General features: G+C 37.8%; 1 protein-coding gene across 22 annotated transcripts in view; it reads right to left on the minus strand.

Moving 5' to 3' along the window:
• LOC106095735 (cell adhesion molecule Dscam2) overlaps nt 1-20234 on the minus strand; it is a 433819-nt gene that overhangs the window by 378800 nt on the left and 34785 nt on the right. For all 22 annotated transcript variants that reach the window (XM_013263055.2, XM_059369670.1, XM_059369663.1 and 19 more), the window contains exon 3: nt 19799-20153. In XM_013263055.2, coding sequence (XP_013118509.2) covers nt 19799-19877 — 79 coding nt within the window. In that variant the 5' untranslated portion in view covers nt 19878-20153. The remainder of the gene's footprint in view (nt 1-19798; nt 20154-20234) is intronic.

The following is a 20234-nucleotide window of genomic DNA, read 5'->3' on the forward strand; positions in this document are numbered from 1 at the left end:
ATTTAGTATTCCACGCTCATAGAACTTCTTGCCTTTATCTGCAAGAAACTGAACCAAGTGCGATTTTATAGCCTCATCATTGCCGAAAGTTTTTCCATTTAAAGAGTTTTGCAAAGATCGAAATAAATGGTAGTCTGATGGTGCAAGGTTAGGGCTATATGGTGGATGCATCAAAAGTTCCCAGCCAAGCTTACTCAGTTTTTGGCGAGTAACCAAAGATGTGTGCGGTCTAGCGTTGTCCTGGTCGAATATGACACCTTTACGATTGACCAATTCTGGTCGCTTCTCCTTGATGGCTGTATTCAATTTGTCCAATTGTTGACAGTAAACATTTGAATTAATCGTTTGGTTCCTTGGAAGCAGCTCAAAATATACCACACCCTTCCAATCCCACCAAAAAGACAGCATAACCTTCTTTTGGTGGATATCAGCCTTTGAAGTGGTTTGAGCTGGTTCACCATTCTTGGACCATGATCGTTTTCGACTAACGTTGTTGTAAACAATCCATTTTTCATCTCCAGTTATGATTCGTTTTAAAAACGGATCGAATTCATTGCGTTTAAGGTGCATATCACAGGCGTTGATTCGGTTTGTTAAATGAATTTCTTTCAATACATGTGGTACCAATAGTAAAATTGACGCCAAACAAACAAATGTAAACAAAATTTCGCGCACTTATTTTCTGAAGCAAGCTAAAAGTAACAGCTGATAACTGACAGAAGAAAGAATGCAATTACAGTGTCACAAGCCGTTGAAAAAATTTGTCAACGGCGACTATATTACCGACAATTACTTTTTGGGCAACCCAATATATCGCCAGATTTTCAATCCTAGAGCCACTGCAAGCACATTTATTGACCAATCTTGCCAAAATATTGTACTACGCTTTCCTCGATGACTACCACAATATACATAGAGTTTAGTCAAAATCGGTTCAGATTTAAATATAGCTCCCATATATATGTTCGCCTGATTTGCAGTAATATTGCAATAAAATGGTCTTTTGTTAACCGATTTTCTCCAAATTCGGCAAGAGGGATTTTCTCTTGACTCCCAATCTTACTAGTGAAATTCATGAAAATCGGTTCAGATTTAGATATAGCTCTCATATAAATATATCGCCCGATTTTAACTTCTAGAGTCACAGCAAGCGCATTTATTGATCCATCTTGCCAAAATTTTGCAAAACGCTTTGCTCGACGACTGCCGCAGTATCTGAGGTGTTTGCTCGAAATCGGTTAAGATTTAGATATAGCTCTCACATATATGTTCATCCGATTTTGAGAAATATTGCAGGAAGAATTTTCTTATGACTCTCAATATTACTGGTGAATTTCATAGAAATCGGCCCAGATTTAGATATAGCTGTCATATATGTATATCGCCTAACTTTCACTTTGAGAGCCACTGCAAGCGCATTTATTGACCAATCTTGCCTAAATTTTGCACACCGCTTTCCTCGACGACTACCACATTATGTGAGAAATTTGCTCGGAATCGGTTCAGAATTAAATACAGCTCCCATATATACGTTCGTCAGATATTGGGTAGTTTGCCATAATGTGGTCATTTTTCAAACGTAGTTTTTACAGTTTGAACATATTTGCTTGCCGAGGTCCATCAAAATTGGTTCAGTATTGGTCTAGGTCCCACATTGTACTTATGGGCTAGGCGTAGGGTATTATACAGTCGGCACCGCCCGACTTTTGCCATTCCTTACTGGTTTTTTATCTCACTTTGGCTAATAACCTCTTCATCCGACCATTTTCATTCCGAAAAATCAGAAGTCTCTATTATAAATTCAATTCATAATTGAAATATATATATTTTTTTTTATAGACTAGCGACCTTATTCACAAAACTTTTTAAAGCCTTGAAATAGGTTTATTTGACAGTTCTATAAAGGAAATATGCCAAATAAACCTATTTGGAATCAACATTTAGTTTTGTGAATAGGACCGTAGAAGTCTGCAATACATATTGCTTTGACTCATCCAACTTCAGTTTTCTACTATCGATTTTTTTGATTTTTTCCGTATTGTTTTGGCGTCGCCGAACTACATATATTTGAAGAAACATTATGCACTACATGTATTTATAGGGGCATTTTATAAGTGCTGACTTACACATGATCATTTCCTCTATTTCTGATTAAATGACGTTCCCCATAAAACTTTTAATAATTCTTTTTTTTTTTCATTTTATTTATTACAACTAAGTAATTTTAAGTTAAAAATTTAAAAGACTTAATGCTACTTAATAGCAAGCATTTTATAATTGTTGAGACGCAATTCAGAAATTACACTCTTAAAAATTATGTGTGTTTTGGGGACTAAATCCATAGAAGTTGTCTTTTGAAGCCTTATAGCAAGTGTATAATTTTCGAATATGATGTTTAAATCAGAGTTCACGAGCATCCTCAGTTTATTGATGTGTCTCTGTGCGGCGGAGGAGATCTGTTCCACTATTGTTTTCACTTTTAAGTCTCTGTGAAGATCAGCATTTCTAATATACCACGGTGCATTGACAATCGTGCCCAGGATTTTATTTTGGGTTTTTTTGCATTTTTTCTTTTTCGTCTTTGAAGCACATCCCCAAAGCTGAATTCCATACGCCCATATGGGCTTGATCATTTGGTTGTATATCAGCAGTTTGTTCTTTATTGATACTCTGTTATCCACTAGCAGGCAATACACTTTGCTATATTTCAATTTTATTTCTTGGGTTTTCTTTTTTACATGTTCCTTCCACCTGATTTTGGTATCAAGGGTCATTCCAAGGTATTTGGTTGTGTTTGCATAAGGCATTTTTACATTGTTTAAATGTATCGGAGTTGGTAAAATGTGTTTTTTAGGAATATAATGTGAACTGATTTATTTTCATTAAGATGAATTCTCCACTTGCTAATCAATGCATATGGAAATAATTCGTCAATGCAAATACTAAATAAGATACTGATAAGTTTTCAACTATAGGATTATTTGTATTAGTAAACGACGTCAATCCCTTCTAAGTAATCTACAGTATTGCCCAACTCCAAGAGAAAAATTTCTATAAATATTCAAAATTCAATATATAATCTAATATTTTAAGACATTAAACCTCTCATTATCCACACTTGATGTAATAGCATTGCATCATCTGTAATATTAAAAAATTCAGATCTTATTCGAAAACCGAAAATTAAAATTTTCTTAACAGCAGATGTTCAGCATCCCTCTCACACACGCACACACTTTCATCATCAACATCACTTTTGAGGGGATTTTAAGCTCAGTACTCTGAAATGATGTAAACATACATACAGGGTGGCTGATGAATATTGCTACAATGATGAATATTGCTACATTTTTTTTTCGGTGTATGGAATACATTTTTCTTTTATTCATGTTAAATTAAATTATTAAATTAATTATTAAATTATTATTAATTAAATTAATTAATTAATTAATTAAATTAATTATTAAATTATTATTATTAAATAGAAAAAAAGTTATTACATTTTTTTTTGGTAGCGGCTTTCATCAGCCACCCTGTATGTCTACAACGAATTCAGTTACTCTGTCAGGCAATCATCCATCTATCTATCTATCCATCAACATTGTACATCCCCAACATGTGTTAAATGCTACGCATTAGATCGAAAAACAGAGTAAGATGGGCAGATATAAATGTTTTAACAGATCTTCGTCACAGCAACATTAAAATAATAAAAATATGAGAACAAAAGTTAATTTAATATTTACACAGCCATTTTTTGTTACTTTTTATTTGCTAGAACCACGACAAAATTTATTGATCACAATTTTGTAGCTATCAGACATTCTCGGTCATTGTTTTCACGCTGAAGTTTGCCATTAAAATTGTGATGGTATTTTATATCCATTGTGGACTGATATGGAACATTAAACAGTGGCACCAATAATGTTCGCGCCCTCCACCAATTGCCCAAAGGGGAGTGACAACTCAGACAAAATGCACACATGTGTGGATAATGATTCTTGGATCCCTCTGCTTGAAGATATTTTTCATTTTCGATTTGTGGGATACAAACGCAACCCAGAAGCAACAATATAATGTCCAAAATTGCGTGACATGCGTGCTGGGGAAGTGGCTTGGTCGATTGGCTGGCTGTTCGCCGTAAAGTCCAAACAGAAACACCGCACGAAAGGAATACACATTTTGTATGTTGTTAAAAATAAACATTATACACGCTCACGACCGCCGAAATGAATGAATGGAAGTTGTATGGACGGACCGTCGAACAAACAAACAAACAGTGTCGAAAAATGCGGATGCACAAAATTCTCTGGCTAAAGTGAAATGACCCACAAAATGATAGCTTCTTTCAATGCTTGAAATGTATCAGCTCAAAATATTTCAAAATTAGGAAATTGTTGATATATATGTTCTTCTCGTACGATTTTAAAATATTGTTATGGCAAAAATTAGATGAACATATTTTTTTGGAAAAATTAATGAAAAAATGTGTCCATCCAAAGAAATGGGATAATTAAAAACGAATATTTTATACTAAGAATATGGACACTAAAATATAAATATATTATAATGCCAGGAAAGCTGTGAGGCTTTTATGATCGCCATCAATAACATAAAAATATACCAAAATTTTTAAAACTGTGGAATATTAAAACCGCTGACTTCTAATTTATGGTTCCATTTACACCAGAGTTGTTTAAACATTATTTATACTCATTTCCATGTGCTCATTTGTTCATTTGTACAACATTTCATAGACACCTTAGTCGTTTGTGAAAACGATATTCGCTTTAAAATATCATGAGGTATTATTGCATCAATATTGAAAAATTACCAAATGGTTACCACTTAAAAAATAGTTCCGTAAGAATATTAGAAGAAAATAATTTCCAAGTTGAGCGAAAACATTTTATGCGTGGTCATTTTAAGTAGTCAATTCACAAAACCTATTGAAAATACAAAAGGATTTGAGTGTCAGCTTTCTTACTTAAGACCAATAACCATTATAATTATACCCGCCACCATAGGATGTGGGTATACTAATCTTGTCATTACCAAATGGTTACCACTTAAAAAATAGTTCTGTAAGAATATTAGAAGAAAATAGTTTCCAAGTTGAGCGAAAACATTTTATGCGTGGTCATTTTAAATAGTCAATTCACAAAACCTGTTGAAAATTTAAAAGGATTTGAGTGTCAGCTTTCTTACTTAAGACCAATAACCATTATAATTATACCCGCCACCATAGGATGTGGGTATACTAATCTTGTCATTCCTCGAAATATTCGTATAAGACCCCATTAAGTATATTTATTCTTGATCGTCTCGACGTTCTGAGTCGATCTAACCATGTCCGTCCGTCCTTCCGTCTGTTGAAATCACGATAGCGGTCGTAATTTTGCAATTTTAAATTTTGCACAGATAATCAATATTGATGAAGAGCGTTGGGGATTGCAAATGGGTCATATAGGTTCAGATTTAGATATACCTCCCATATAAACCGATCTCCTGATTTAACTTCTTAAGTCGTTACAAGCCGCAATTTTTGTCCGATTTGACTGAAATTTTGCATGCGATTTTCTGTTATGACTTCCAATATGGTCCATATAAGAATTTAACCTGATATTGCTCTCATGTAAACCGGTCTCTCGATCATTCTTGTTCACTTCCTAGAAGCTTTAATTTTTGCTGGTGGTGTGTTCCCAAGATTTGAGTTCCGATTCTTGGGAACCCACCACCAAGGATTCTACTAAAAATTATATAAAATGAATTTAGTTGAAGGTCATAATTTTATTCTACACGCTTTCACTTATTTATATCTAGTCTTCGTTATTTATATAACAAGTAAAAAGGCATTAAGTTCAGTTCGGGAACTTTGAACTTTGCATACCCATCACCTCGGATGTACATGTAAACCAGCTTTAGTCATAATATGGTAAAAAAAATGCATTATTTATGCACCCATAAGACAGGTATGAACCATATAGGGCACAGATGTCGAAAAGCCTAATATAAGTCACTGTATCAAATTTCAGCGAAATCGGGTAATAAATACGCCTTTTATGGGGCCAAAACCTTAAATCGAGAGATCGGTCTATGTGGCAGATATATCCAAATCTGGACCGATCTAAGCCAAATTGTAGAATGATGTCGGGTCGAGATGACTAACACAACTCACTGTCCTAAATTTCAGCGAAGTCTTTATGGGCCCAAGACCTTAAATCGGGAGCTTGCCTGGGACTTGCATATACTCCGAAAGCCTGGCAGGAAGCAAGGGTGGTGTTTATACCCAAGCCAGGCAAGGCAAGTTATGCGACTCCAAAGGCCTACAGACCCATAAGCCTTACGTCCTTTCTACTCAAAACCATGGAACGTATTGTGGACACCATGATAAAGACTAGGACATCCAGCGAAATGCTCAAATACAAACAGCATGACTCAGTTGAGACTGCCCTGCACGAGGTTGTGCATAAAATAGAAGAATCCTTCGATGCCAAAACGTACACACTGGCGGTATGCATAGACATCGAGGGAGCTTTTAACAATGTGCGGACCGACACACTGATCCAATCCTTAGACCAGTACCGGGTGGACCCGGTCCTTAGAGACTGGATAAACCATATGGTAAGGAACAGATGGATAAATTGTGTGTCCCATGGCATAAATATAAGGGAGAAATTGGCACAGGGCACGCCACAGGGGGGCATTTTATCGCCACTCCTATGGGTGACCTCTATTACGGATGCTGACTGAGGAGGAATTTGAACCCATCTTCTACGCAGACGATGTTATAATACTTCTAAGGGGTAAAGATCCAAACGACCTATGCAGAAGGGCCGAAAGGGTCTTGCATATGACATATGACTGGGCTAGACCCTGAGGTCTCTATGTTAACCCAGAGAAGACTGAAATATGCCTGTTCACGAGGAAGACGAAGGTGGGCCAATTTAACGCAACACGTTTCCTCAAAAAGACGATTTCGATATCTGACAAGGTCAAATACTTGGTGTGATCTTGGACAGGAAACTGAATTGGAAGTGTCACATTCAGGATCGTACTGAGAAGGCTCACAGTTGTTGGGCACTATGTAGACGGGCCGTAGACTCGAAATGGCGTCTGAATCCTAGGATAGTCCACTGGCTCTACAGGAGCGTGATTAGACCAATACTTACTTACGCCTCAGTAGTTTGGTGGACTGCTATGGAGAAAAAGTCCAACATAAGGACCATACAACAGGTTCAGAGAACATGTTGTCTTGGCATAGGCGGAGCGATGAGGATCACGCCCACGCCCACTAAAGCATTGGAGATTATTCTAGATATCCGAACCATTGACATACAGATTAAGTGTGAGGAAGCCAATGCGGCTATGAGACTTAAGGCGATGGGAGAATGGATTGAGGATGAGAGCAGTTCATACCATCGCGGTATAATCGAGGCGATAGGAAACCTGGAAGGAAGGGAAGAGGTTTCCAATCGCATACCTGAGATGAACCTTGAAATCGAGTGCGAGGCACTGCTGCCATCGGCACAGTCTTGGATTGACGGAACCATAGAATTGCCATCTGGAAGATAATGTTACACATATGGATCAAAGCTAGAGGACAGCGTGGGCCTGGACCATAATACGGTCCTGCAGGCGGATATCCGGGCGATCACGGAATGCGTGCGGTAGTGTGGTACTAACACGAGGACGTCGAGTGTGAAAATCTTTACCGACAGCAAAACTGCCATAAGGGCAATAACAACCAGGACGGTAAAGTCGAGAACAGTTTTGCAGTGTAGGAAGGAGTTTAAAGCCTTCTCTGTGGATGTCAAAATCCGCATCGTTTGGGTACCGGGCCATAACAGAGTAAGGGGAAATGAAAGGGCAGACGATTTGGCGGTGAAGGCAAGAGGACTGCCCTCAATAAACTTGGTTAACCCGAAGCTTTTCGGGTCGAAGCAGTCCGAGATAAGGGAGTGGGCGACGAAAGCGCATGCAAGATTGTGGAACAGCGAAACGGTCAGTAGGATAGCGAAAATTCTATGGGGGGATCCAGATCGTGAGAAGACGAAACTATTACTGAAAGGAAGGAAGAAGGAGGTCAGTATAGCTATTGGTATCATAACGGGACACAAAGGACTACGATCTCGCTTATGTATGTAAAATTGGTGCGGCAAGGGATAGCATGTGTAGGGCATACGGCGAAGATGCTGAGATGTTGAAGCATTTCCTGTGTCATTGTCCGGCTTTCGCGTCCAACAGACAACGGCACTTAGGTGGAGACACAATATTAGACATGAACCAACTTAGGGGAGTGGTATTGAAAACAATTAAGGATTTTGTAAGTAGCTCGGAATTCCTAACTTGAAATTTTCTTTTTAGAGGTTACTTTATAGTTTTTAGAGCGCACGACAAGGCGATTAATGGCTTAGGTGTAAGTCCATAGTGGCATGGGGCGGATTAATATCAGCTCCCTCTTTTCAACCTAACCTAACCTGACCTACTATGGTCTCCAACATCCAAACCAAATATGACCGGAATCGCTCCATAACCTGCTATAGCTCAAATATAGTAGCAAGTCTTATGTAATATCGTTTTCTTGCCCATAAAGAGTTATCGGGCATAGAACTTGACCAACGCGATCCATGGTGGAGGGTATATAAGATACGGTACGGCCGAACTTCGCAAGCTTTTACTTGTTTTTGACTTAGATTTGGTTCTTATTATTTTCCATATGCGTTAATTCTTTTAAAAAAAAATGGACACATTACCACTAGCCCATTGTAGCATAGTTTAACATGTCCCCAGTTTTGCGGTCATGGTGAGTTCTTCATTATTTTAATTATAACACAGCCCAAATTATCCATCTTCCCCCTGGGTCCCCCCATCAATTCTAACACATCATGCATCCTGTTTTCTTTGTTGTTTGTGTTTTGTTCATGGTATTTTGTTTAGGTCCATTCTTTGTTTTATGCCTATTTTTTTTACATTTGCTCTTAGTGTACAAGTATACCCTCCATATTTGCACGCATTTAAATTGTTTATTTCCTGTTTAACTTTGAATCATTTGGAAAATGACTGGATGGCTGACTGGCTGATAATGCTCGGCAGCTTCATTGTCTCAGTCTGGCCAAGTGTCTGTTTGTCATGTGGCAAATGTGCCATAGTATGGCGCTGCTGCTGTTCCTGCTGCTTTAAGCTACCGATCATTAAAATTTACCACATTGCAAACATATTTATGATCCCTCTCGGTTTCTGGTATTCTGGTTTTAATCCCATAAAGTTAGTGGCACAAATATACATTGAACGTAGCATACAATACATCTACACTTGATACAATAATTCCATAATGATGCATCTTTATATGATTTTAATTCGAACAAATGTCTACACATTCTACAGTTGAAGATGCATGGCGCATAATGTGGGAGATGGTGATGTGGAGGATTGTTTTGATGACTCAAACAAATGAATGATCACATGCACAAAATACGTTATAAATTTGAAATTTCTTTTCAAAAATAGCTTTGATAATGTAAATATTTATGATAGATTTCCCTCAAAGATTTGGAGAAATTTGGAAAATTTTAAAGCAGGAAATAGGTGATATGCAAACAAATGCTATCATCTAATATCCAACAATGGGTTAATTAGTATTTCGTAAGCTTTGAACTATGAACGTATGACTCATTTTCTTTTATTGTTATTAAAAATATTACAGGTAATATTAAAAACATGAATCACAGAAATTTTATATGTTTACAATTCGCAGAATGTGAGGAAAAATTTACGATTAATATTAAAAGACGTTGCACCGTCTTTTAATATTAAAAGACGGTGCAACGTACTGTATTTGCTATGAAACACGACATTAGTTATAGATAATTTGTTACTTTGTTCATAAAAGCCAAATTTGTAACATTTATATAGAGTTGATCTATACATGCCATACTTGTGACCTCTCTCTTGAGCTTTTTCTGCAAACTGAAATTGTTAGTTCAGTTAGTTTATATAGTTCATCTCAGTGACCCGTTCAACTGAACTAGTTCGTTTACTAACAGCATAGTTATACATACATTATCATTCTTAAATTTTTTATCCAAACCGGTGTAAAATAAAAAACAATCCAACATATATTCTACGAGCACTTGGAAAGAGCACAAAACAGCTTCAGTGAACATAAAATAGATTTTGATAGAAGATTTTAACATTTAGTTCTAATATCCAAAAACTTTGCCTCAAAAGAAAATATAATTTTTCGTTTAATATTAATTTCTGTACCCACTACCGAAGGATGGGGGTATATTCATTTTGTCATTCCGTTTGCAACACATCGAAATATCCATTTCCGACCCTATTAAGTATATATATTCTTGATCAGCGTAAAAATCTAAGACGATCTAGCCACGTCCGTCTGTCTGTCCGTCCGTCTATCTGTTGAAATCACGCTACAGTATTTAAAAGTAGAGATATTGAGCTGAAACTTTGTACGGATTCTTTTTTTGTACATAAGCAGGTTAAGTTCGAAGATGGGCTATATCGGACTTTATCGTGATATAGCCCCCTTATAGACCGATCCGCCGATTTAGGGTCTTAGGCCCATAAAAGCGACATTTATCATCCGATTTTGCTGAAATTTGAGACAGTGAGTTGTGTTAGGCCAGTCGACATCCTTAGCCCAGATCGGTTCAGATTTGGACATAGCTGTCATATAGACCGATTTCTCGTTTTAAGGTTTTAGACCCATAAAAGACGCATTTATTGACCGATTTCGCCGGAATTCGAGACAGTGAGTTATGTAAGGCCCTTCGACAGCCATCTTCAATTTGGCCCAGATTGGTTCAGATATGGATATAGCTGCCATATAGACCGATCTCTAGATTTAAAGTCTTGGCCCCTTAAGAAGCACATTAATAATCCGATTTCGCTGAAATTTGACACAGTGACTTATGTTAGGCTTTTCGACAACCGGGTCGTATATGGTTCAGATCGGTCTATACTTGGATATCGCTACCAAAAAGACCAATATTTGGTTCTAAAGGGTGATTTTTTTGAGGTTAGGATTTTCATGCATTAGTATTTGACAGATCACGTGGGATTTCAAACATGGTGTCAAAGAGAAAGATGCTCAGTATGCTTTGACATTTCATCATGAATAGACTTACTAACGAGCAACGCTTGCAAATCATTGAATTTTATTACCAAAATCAGTGTTCGGTTCGAAATGTGTTCATTCACCGTTCAGCGATGAGGCTCATTTCTGGTTGAATGGCTACGTAAATAAGCAAAATTGCCGCATTTGGAGTGAAGAGCAACCAGAAGCCGTTCAAGAACTGCCCATGCATCCCGAAAAATGCACTGTTTGGTGTGGTTTGTACGCTGGTGGAATCATTGGACCGTATTTTTTCAAAGATGCTGTTGGACGCAACGTTACGGTGAATGAACACATTTCGAACCGAACACTGATTTTGGTAATAAAATTCAATGATTTGCAAGCGTTGCTCGTTAGTAAGTCTATTCATGATGAAATGTCAAAGCATACTGAGCATCTTTCTCTTTGACACCATGTCTGAAATCCCACGTGATCTGTCAAATACTAATGCATGAAAATCCTAACCTCAAAAAAATCACCCTTTACAAAATTCAACAATGACTTGTACTTATTAGACATATCAATATCCGTGTCAAATTTGGTCCAAATCGGACCATATTTCAATAAAGTTGGTATGGGGGCATAAATTATGCATTTTTCACCGGATTATGACGAAAGGTGGTTTACATATATACCTGTGGTGGTGGGTATCCAAAGTTCGGCCCGACCGAATTTAACGCCTTTTAACTTGTTTTTCTTTAAATTTAGATACCAAAGGCCGCTGTTTATGTTTTTTTTCGCATTCGAACGGAAAATTCAATTGAAACTTGTTGATGTTTCGCAATTTGGTCATTGCCATCACCGAAGCTCGTGAAAACTAATTTAAATCATAATAATCAACACTAAACACATCATGTCTCTGCCCGAGACAGAGGCACAGAAAAATTTTGCGCAAAATTCATGCATTTAATCAATTTTAATTGAATGATGACCCCGCTCAATAAATGAGACAACAAGTCGCAAGAATAGAATAACATAGATAGATATGGCAAAATAAAAAAAAGAATCACTCAGAAGAATAGAAGATATTTTTAGAAAATTGATACATTTATCCCAGTTTGTTGGTAATTTACAACATGGTTGAAGAAAGTCATCCACTGAACTATGATCGTCATTTGGGCTCCAAATCAGTAATAGATATATTTTTGCATGAGCTGAGGTGAGTTGAATCGAAGCAAACAATATGGAATATTTTTAGCTTTCATGGTTGAATAATGCTCTCGAATAGATGAGGTATATGTGAAATGATTGGGTTTTAATTTCGAATAAATTATTATTTGATATTGGTTAACAGTGATGTAATTTTAACAATCAGCAATAACCGCACAATGCAATTGTCTAAAAATTCAAACATATATAAAAGTTTTGTTGATTCATTTGATTTTTTATAAATGCAATGACCTCAGTCATGTTCTCATCACCTTAGATTAGACATTATACTTTGTTTTTGAAGAGTACTAGCGTGACAATACTTTTTTCCTAATATCTAAATGTTCAAGATCTTTAAATACTCATTGAAATTCCAATCACATTCATTTTGTTCGCTAGAATAACATACACATAAAAATTTATGAAAATTATGTATCAAGTTGTAATTTTATGATTGTGGATTCTTTTAAATGATAACAGCCGAAGTGGTTGAGGAATTTCCATTTCATACACGAAACGCCAGCCAACATATAGGCACGGCACGTTTCTTTCAATACAGTGGAATAAACAGAAGAAAACATTTCTGTTCACAGTTTATAATTTAAAAGTTTTCTTCAATGTTGTGAGGCCAAGCGACATCATCCAAATACATTTTTTGAGGTGGATATTTTCTAAATAATGCTGAAATTTATAGATTGCAGCAAGACGTTTTTCCCCCCTTACATATTCCATTACATATGACAGAGACAAAGAAGGAAATTTTAAAATATAGAAAGAACACCATAGCCAATAGCTAGTGTTCGACGATGGTGTCGAAGAGAATACCGCAGAACCGATCCCTAATGATGGTATAGAATGACCTAGTCAGAATGAAGTGCAAGTAGCAGTGACCTGACTGAAGAACGACAAGGCAGCAGGAGTCGACGGGTTACCCGCTGAACTATTTAAGACCGGAGGCGACCTTTTCTGCGCAATCTGGCTAGAAAAACGCATACCCGATGATTACAACCTCAGCATACTATGTCCTGTACACAAGAAAGGAGGCAAGACGGAATGTGCAAACTTCAGATACCCTCGAGCGTACTGTGTGAAAGATTAATACCTAAAGTAAAAAAAAAAATAATTGGGCCCTATCAATGCCGCTTTAGACCTGGTAAATCCACCCTAGACCAGATATTCACTCTGCGCCAAATACTGGAAAAGACCCGAGAAGGACAAATCAACACCTATCATCTCATTGTTGGCAAGAAAGCTGGTATTGATACCCCTTTACGTTCGAAGGTATTTCAAGCCGTGTCTGATTTTGCAATGCAAACGCAAATTTGCCCATGAACATTCCATTAAGGAACTGGGGCAAACTTCTCAAAAATCAATGAGTGCTGTCCGATTCAATTTCAAGCTCTATGATAATCTGATGTCTGAGATTGGTATCCGTCCAAAACTAATAAGACTTCGCAGGATGACACTTGATGATACACGTTCCTCAGTAAGAATAGAAAAGATTCTCTCCGAACCATTTAATACGAAACGAGGTTTTAGACAATGAGACAGCTTATCGTGTGATCTCTTTAATATCTTGCTGCAGAAGATTATACGAGATGCAGATGTGAATAGATATGGCACACTACTCACAAGACAACAAATGCTACTCGTCTATGCCGACGACATCGATATCAAGGCTCGGTCACCGGATGTAGTAACTGCAGCCTTTGATAGATTCGAAAGGGAATCAGTGAAAATGGTTCTGGCAGTAAATGGATGATATCAACTCCCAAAACGCCCAAAACAATCAATCAGAGTTGGGAACCACAACTTTAAGATAGTCAGCAACATTATTTACCTCGGCACCGCTGTAACCGAAACGAAATCACACCAATTTTGAAATTAAGCGAAGATAATACTGGCAAACATATGCTAATTTGTGTTAAATAAGCAGTTCAGAAACAAGGCCACCTCTCGAAAGACGAAGATTACACTATACAAGACACTGATACTACCCGTGTTGTTATATGGGTCTAAGGCATGGGTAGTTGTGAAAGCAGACGAAACAGTACTTAGAGTGTTCGAGAGATAGATTCTTCGTAAAATATATGGAACAGTTTGCGTTAATAGAGAATATGGGCATCGTATGAATCGCGAGCTGTATGCGTTATATGACGGCAATAGCATAGTTACATGTATGAACATACAACCACTGCGTTGGCTAGGTCATGTTGTCAGAATAGATGAAGAAGCTCCAGCAAAGATGTCTTTTGAAGGCAAACACGGTGGTACATCCAAACCGGGACGACCAAAAGCCAGATGGAAAGATCAAATGGTGGGAGACACCCTGAAACTTGGTGTTAGAGATTTAAAATGAGCGCAGAAGACCGAGGCGCTGGGAACCCTTTTCTACGTTCGGCTAGTGCAACAAATGTTCTGTCATAGCCAGTTAAAGTAAAGTAAGTGCTATAGTGTGACCAGCAAGGCAGACCTCAAGTCCTTGATTCTTATATGATAATGATGTCGAAATGTGTAAGAAATCTGTATTTTAGTGAATTGTTTAAATTAGGTGGTTGCCCTGATAGCAACTTCGGAATACAACTTCGTGGGTCGTACATTCGACTCCAACCAGAGTCTTTGAACTGTCGCTGCCGTGGGCCAAAAATGTCTAAGTGTGTCTACTTAAAAGACTGCCACTCTAACCTAACCTACGGCAAGAGATCCCTGAACATCATAACGGAGGCTATAAATGGACATTTTTCTATTTGCCTCATGGCAATACCAATGATAACCTTGCATAATGGCTACTAAAGAGGCAACCTTAATGAGGAATACATGATTGAGCACTTCCTTTATGTGTGTGTAGCCTGACTTCTTATATCTTGATCTATTACCTAGGGACTTTGATCTTTCCCCCCCCCCAAATTTTTGCCCCAAAAACTAGGGTATCACAATGAGCCAAAACTAACCTACGCTTTGGATAACAATAAATAACTCTGCTAGTTTTTTTAAGGATGTAATGTAGTAATTACTTCAAATTGGATTAAATTATGCAAGTTTTTTCAATATATATTTTTTTTTTGAATTTAAGAAAACATGATTCAATTAAAATTCCTTTTGGATATTAGACTTACATTACAGATGATTCATTTACTTTTCAATCTAGTCACTTGATATTGAGAAGAAAAATCAATTGATGCAAAACACTTGAAAACAGAAACAAAGTTATTGAAAATGATTCAATGATTTTCATACGAGAGATTGTGGAAAAGTTTTGAGAAAAATTATGAAAAATAATTACGCACTAGATAAATTGTTGTTGGAGTATGCATGCGGGGAAGATGATGAGACATTGGAGTATTTCCTATGTCATTACCCGGCTTTCGCGTCTCACAGATACATGCACTTAGGTAGGGACACAATTCCAGAAATAAACCAACTTAGGGGCGTGGCATAGAAAACAATGAAGATTTTGTAAGCAGTACGGAATTCCTAACTTAGATTTTCTTTTTCGAGGTTACTTCTTTATTATTTAGAGCGCACTACAAGGCGATTACTGGCTTAGGTGTATGTCCATAGTGGCATGGGCCCGATTAGTAATACCGAATCCATCTTCCGTTTCAGCCTTTTAGTTCCTACTTTCAGCCAACCAGAACACTTTAAAATGCCTAATGGTTTTCGAATATTCAGAACATTAAGAAGAGTTACTTCTGTTTAAGAAGAAAACTATACTCCTGTTTCTCGAGGGCTTCAAAAAATGTCTTTACTCGAAAGCTCTAATATCTATGTAAGTTTTTCAATCAGACAGTGATGGCAAATCGCCCAAGCGTTTGTCTTCTGAGAACAAAACTTAAGAATTGCTTCTGAGCAGATTCGATCTAGCATACATGACCTGGCAACTCTGAGATAGTATCACGAAAGCATATAGGCCATCAGTGAACGGACGGACGTGGTTAGATCCTTTATGAATAACGACAGTACTATATCGCTTGTAGAGTTGAAAATGTTTAAATTGATGTATTTCAAATGGAATGACAAAATAGCCTAGTCTCCGATGGCGGGTATAAAAACACATTCCACATTTTTGGTTTGTATTTTGGTAGGTTTTGGTAGGATTTTTCTAAAATTTTGGTAGGAAATAATTTTCTTGAGTGGCAACACTGCTCACGACACCCATGGGTTTTTTCTGCACTCATAACGAATACGCAGAAACTTGGTTGTTGTTGTTGTTGTTGTAGCAGTTTATTGTGTACTATCTTTCGTCTGCTTGATTCTGTTGAGTGTCAAGACGCAGGAACTCCGCGACTAAGATGGGATGCGTCCACAGGGATCTGGGTCTGAGTCGAGTGGGTCTGGCCGGGCAGTTAAACAGGTGACGTGTATCGTGCGGTCCCTGGTTACAATCGGGACATACATCTTGCACGTCGGCATCAATCCTAGCTCTGTGGGAATTGAGGCGGCTGCATCTGCCGGAACGTAATTGAGCCAGAACCACTCTGGTTTGCCGGGGGAGGTCGATTTCTTCGGGTGCAATGGGTGGCGGTCGTTCTCCAAGGACTACATTCACCCGGTAGCCAATTAACGCGTCTGCTACCGTGTCTGCATGAATGTTGTTCAGACCCGCTTGATATGCCGCTTGATCTAGAGGTTCTCTCTTGTAGCGCTGGACCTCACGCTCTAGATCGTGTAGATCAACCTTAAGGCTTCTGGGCGGTGGGTATCTATCCACAAGATGATGATTTGGATTTGTCTCCTGATGGAGGTGGTTCACATGAGAACTAAGGAGACAGCCCGTCGCAGTTCGGAGGGCGGCATTCTGACAGATCTGAATATTATTCCACTGCGTGTCACAAAGTTGACGTGACCACACTGGCGCTGCATAACTTACCACAGACCGGCCAATTGCTTTGTACGTGGTCAACAAGGTTGTTGTAGCAGTGTGTTGTACACTAAGGCGGCAGCCCTTGCCGATGAAGGAGTTGACATGTCTGATCGTGAAATATTAGCTTAATAAAGCTATCTTTCCAAATTGCGGGAAAACATTCAGAGAAAAATGAATAGGTTAAAAAACCTGTCAGAAAAAAATACAATAAATTTGCATAGTTTCTTAATACTGTACACGCAACACCGTATAGAAACGGTTTGAAATTACACTACCACGTACGGAGTCTTACTTTTTAAAACCGGGTCCGAACAACATTTCGCTAAATTACTTCTTTTCGCAGAGAATTTTAACAAAACTAAAAGGCTCACAATTGTGAAGTGAAGTGAAGGGAAACTCAACGCTGAACATTTTTATACCCACTACCGAAGGATGGAGGTATATTCATTTTGTCATTACGTTTGCAACATATCGAAATATCCATTTCCGACCCTATGTAGTAATTACTTCAAATTGGATTTAATTTTGCAAGTTTCCGACCCATTTCCGACCCTAAAATATATATATAGTCCATAAGCAGGTTAAGTTCGAAGATGAGCTACATCGGACTGTATCTTGATATAGCCCCCATATAGACCGATCCGCCGATTTAGGATTTTGGGCCCATAAAAGCCACATTTACTATCCGGTGAAATATGGGACAGAGAGTTCTGTTAGGACAGTCGATATCCTTCTTCAATTTTGACCAGATCGGTTCAGATTTGGATATAGCTGCCATATAGACCGATCTCTCGATTTAAGGTCTTGGGCCCATAAAAGGCGCATTTATTGCCCGATTTGCCAAAAGTTAGGACAGAGAGTTGTGTTAGGTCCTTAGACATCCCTCTTTATTTTGGCTTAGATCGGTCCAGATTTGGATATAGCTGCCATATAGACCGATCACTCGATTTAAGGCTTTGGACCCATAAAAGGCGCATTTGTTGTCCGATGTCACCCGAATTCGAAACAGTGGGTTAAGTTAGGCTTTTCGACAACTTTTTTTAATTTGGCCCAGATCGGTCCGGATTTGGATATAGCTGCCATATAGATCGATATCTCGATTTAAGGTTTTGGGCCCAAAAATAGACGCATTTATTGTTCGATTTCGCCGAAATTGGGGACAGTGAGTTGCCTTACGCCCTTCGATAGCCTTCATCAATTTGGCCTAGATCGGTCCAGATTTGGATATAGCTTCTATATAGACCGATTTCTCGATTTAATTCCTTGGACCTATAAAAGTCGCATTTATTGTCGGATGTCACCGAAATTTGGGACAGTGAGTTAGGTTAGACCCCTCGTCATCCTTCTTCAATATGGCTTATATCCGACTTCGACGAAATTTAGGACAGTAAGTTGCGTTATGCCCTTCAACAACTTCCATCAATTTGACTTAGATCGGTCCAAATTTGGATATAGCTGCTATATAGACCGATCTCTCGATTTAAGGTTTTGGGCCCCTAAAAGGCGCATTTATTGTCCGATTTCGCCGAAATTTGGGACAGTGAGGCCCTTCGTCATCCTTTTTCAATTTGGCTTAGATCGGTCCAGATTTGGATCTAGCTGCCACATAGACCGATCTCTCGATGTAAAGTCTTACCCCCGAAAAAGGCACATTTTCATCGGATTTCACTGAAATTTGACACAGTGTTTTATGTTAGGCTTTTCGATATCCGTGTCGTATATGGTTCAGATCGGTCCATATTTGGATATGGCTACCAAAAATACCAATATTTTGTTCTACAAAATTAAACAATGTACTTATTAGACCACTCAATATTCGTGTCGAATTTGGTCCAAATCGGACCATATTTCGGATATAGCTGCTGGCCGGATTATGACAAAAGATGGATTATCACAAAAGATGAATTATGACGAAAGGTTGGATTATGACGATTATGACGAAAGGTTCGGATTATGACGAAAGGTTTATGACGGATTATGACGGTTCATAACGGATTATGACAAAAGATTGGATACCCACCACCTCGGGTGGTATCCAAAGTTCGGCCCGACCGCACTTAACGACTTTTTTTTACTTGTTTCTAATGTTAGCGTCACTGGAGGACATGGTTACCTATGCTACACAAAGAACATTCCCATTAGAAGGTGGTGGATATACGAATCGCTGAAAATCGTTGACAATAAAAACCTGATACCTTTTTATTGAATTATTTTTAATCTTTCGCTGGAAAAATGTGCTTAAAATTATTCCCATTGGACACTAACTCAAAAAGTGTTCATAATCCCATATAAGTGCATGAAATCCCCATAAATATGTCAAACTCTAAAATTTATTGTTGTCTTTACCCTAAAATATATGAAAATTTTACAACTGGAAAAAACAAAAGTATAAAAATAAATCTCTATTGGGTTGCCCAAAAAGTAATTGCTGATTTTTTTAAAGAAAGTAAATGCATTTTTAATAAAACATAGAATGAACTTAATTCAAATATACTTTTTTACACTTTTTTTCTAAAGCAAGCTAACTGACAGAAGAAAGAATGCAATTACAGAGTCACAAGCTGTGAAAAAATTTGTCAACGCCGACTATATGAAAAATCCGCAATTACTTTTTGGGCAACCCAATATTAAAATAGGTGTATACTTACAATATGCTGTGACTACAGCTAATAGCGATAGCCATTTTATAAGACTTCTTAATAATCCCATTGCGGAAGGTTGTAGCATGCGCTGCTCTTTGGTTTTATTTGAGATCAAGATTTGAAGATTTATTCTTCTTCTACGGCGACTAGTGCTGCTGCGGCTTTCTGTTTACCAACACTATTTTAGGTAGTGAAGGTTGTTTAGATTGATTGTTTTCTTAGTTTTCTGATTTAATTAGACTCGGCTAGTTTAAATATTTTTAACACGTAACACCTACAATACGCGATGGCGCACGTTTGATTACAAATCGATATTCTCTGCAAGCGAGAATTCTCAGGGAAGGGATAAGGTTCAAATGCCCTGCAAATTAAGAAGATTACAACATCATTGACATGACGTTAAAATGCACTTTGTTGGCTAATTCGTTAGAAAAAAAAACAC

Source organism: Stomoxys calcitrans, chromosome 5 (assembly GCF_963082655.1).
Source record: "Stomoxys calcitrans chromosome 5, idStoCalc2.1, whole genome shotgun sequence".
NCBI lineage: Eukaryota > Metazoa > Arthropoda > Insecta > Diptera > Muscidae > Stomoxys > Stomoxys calcitrans.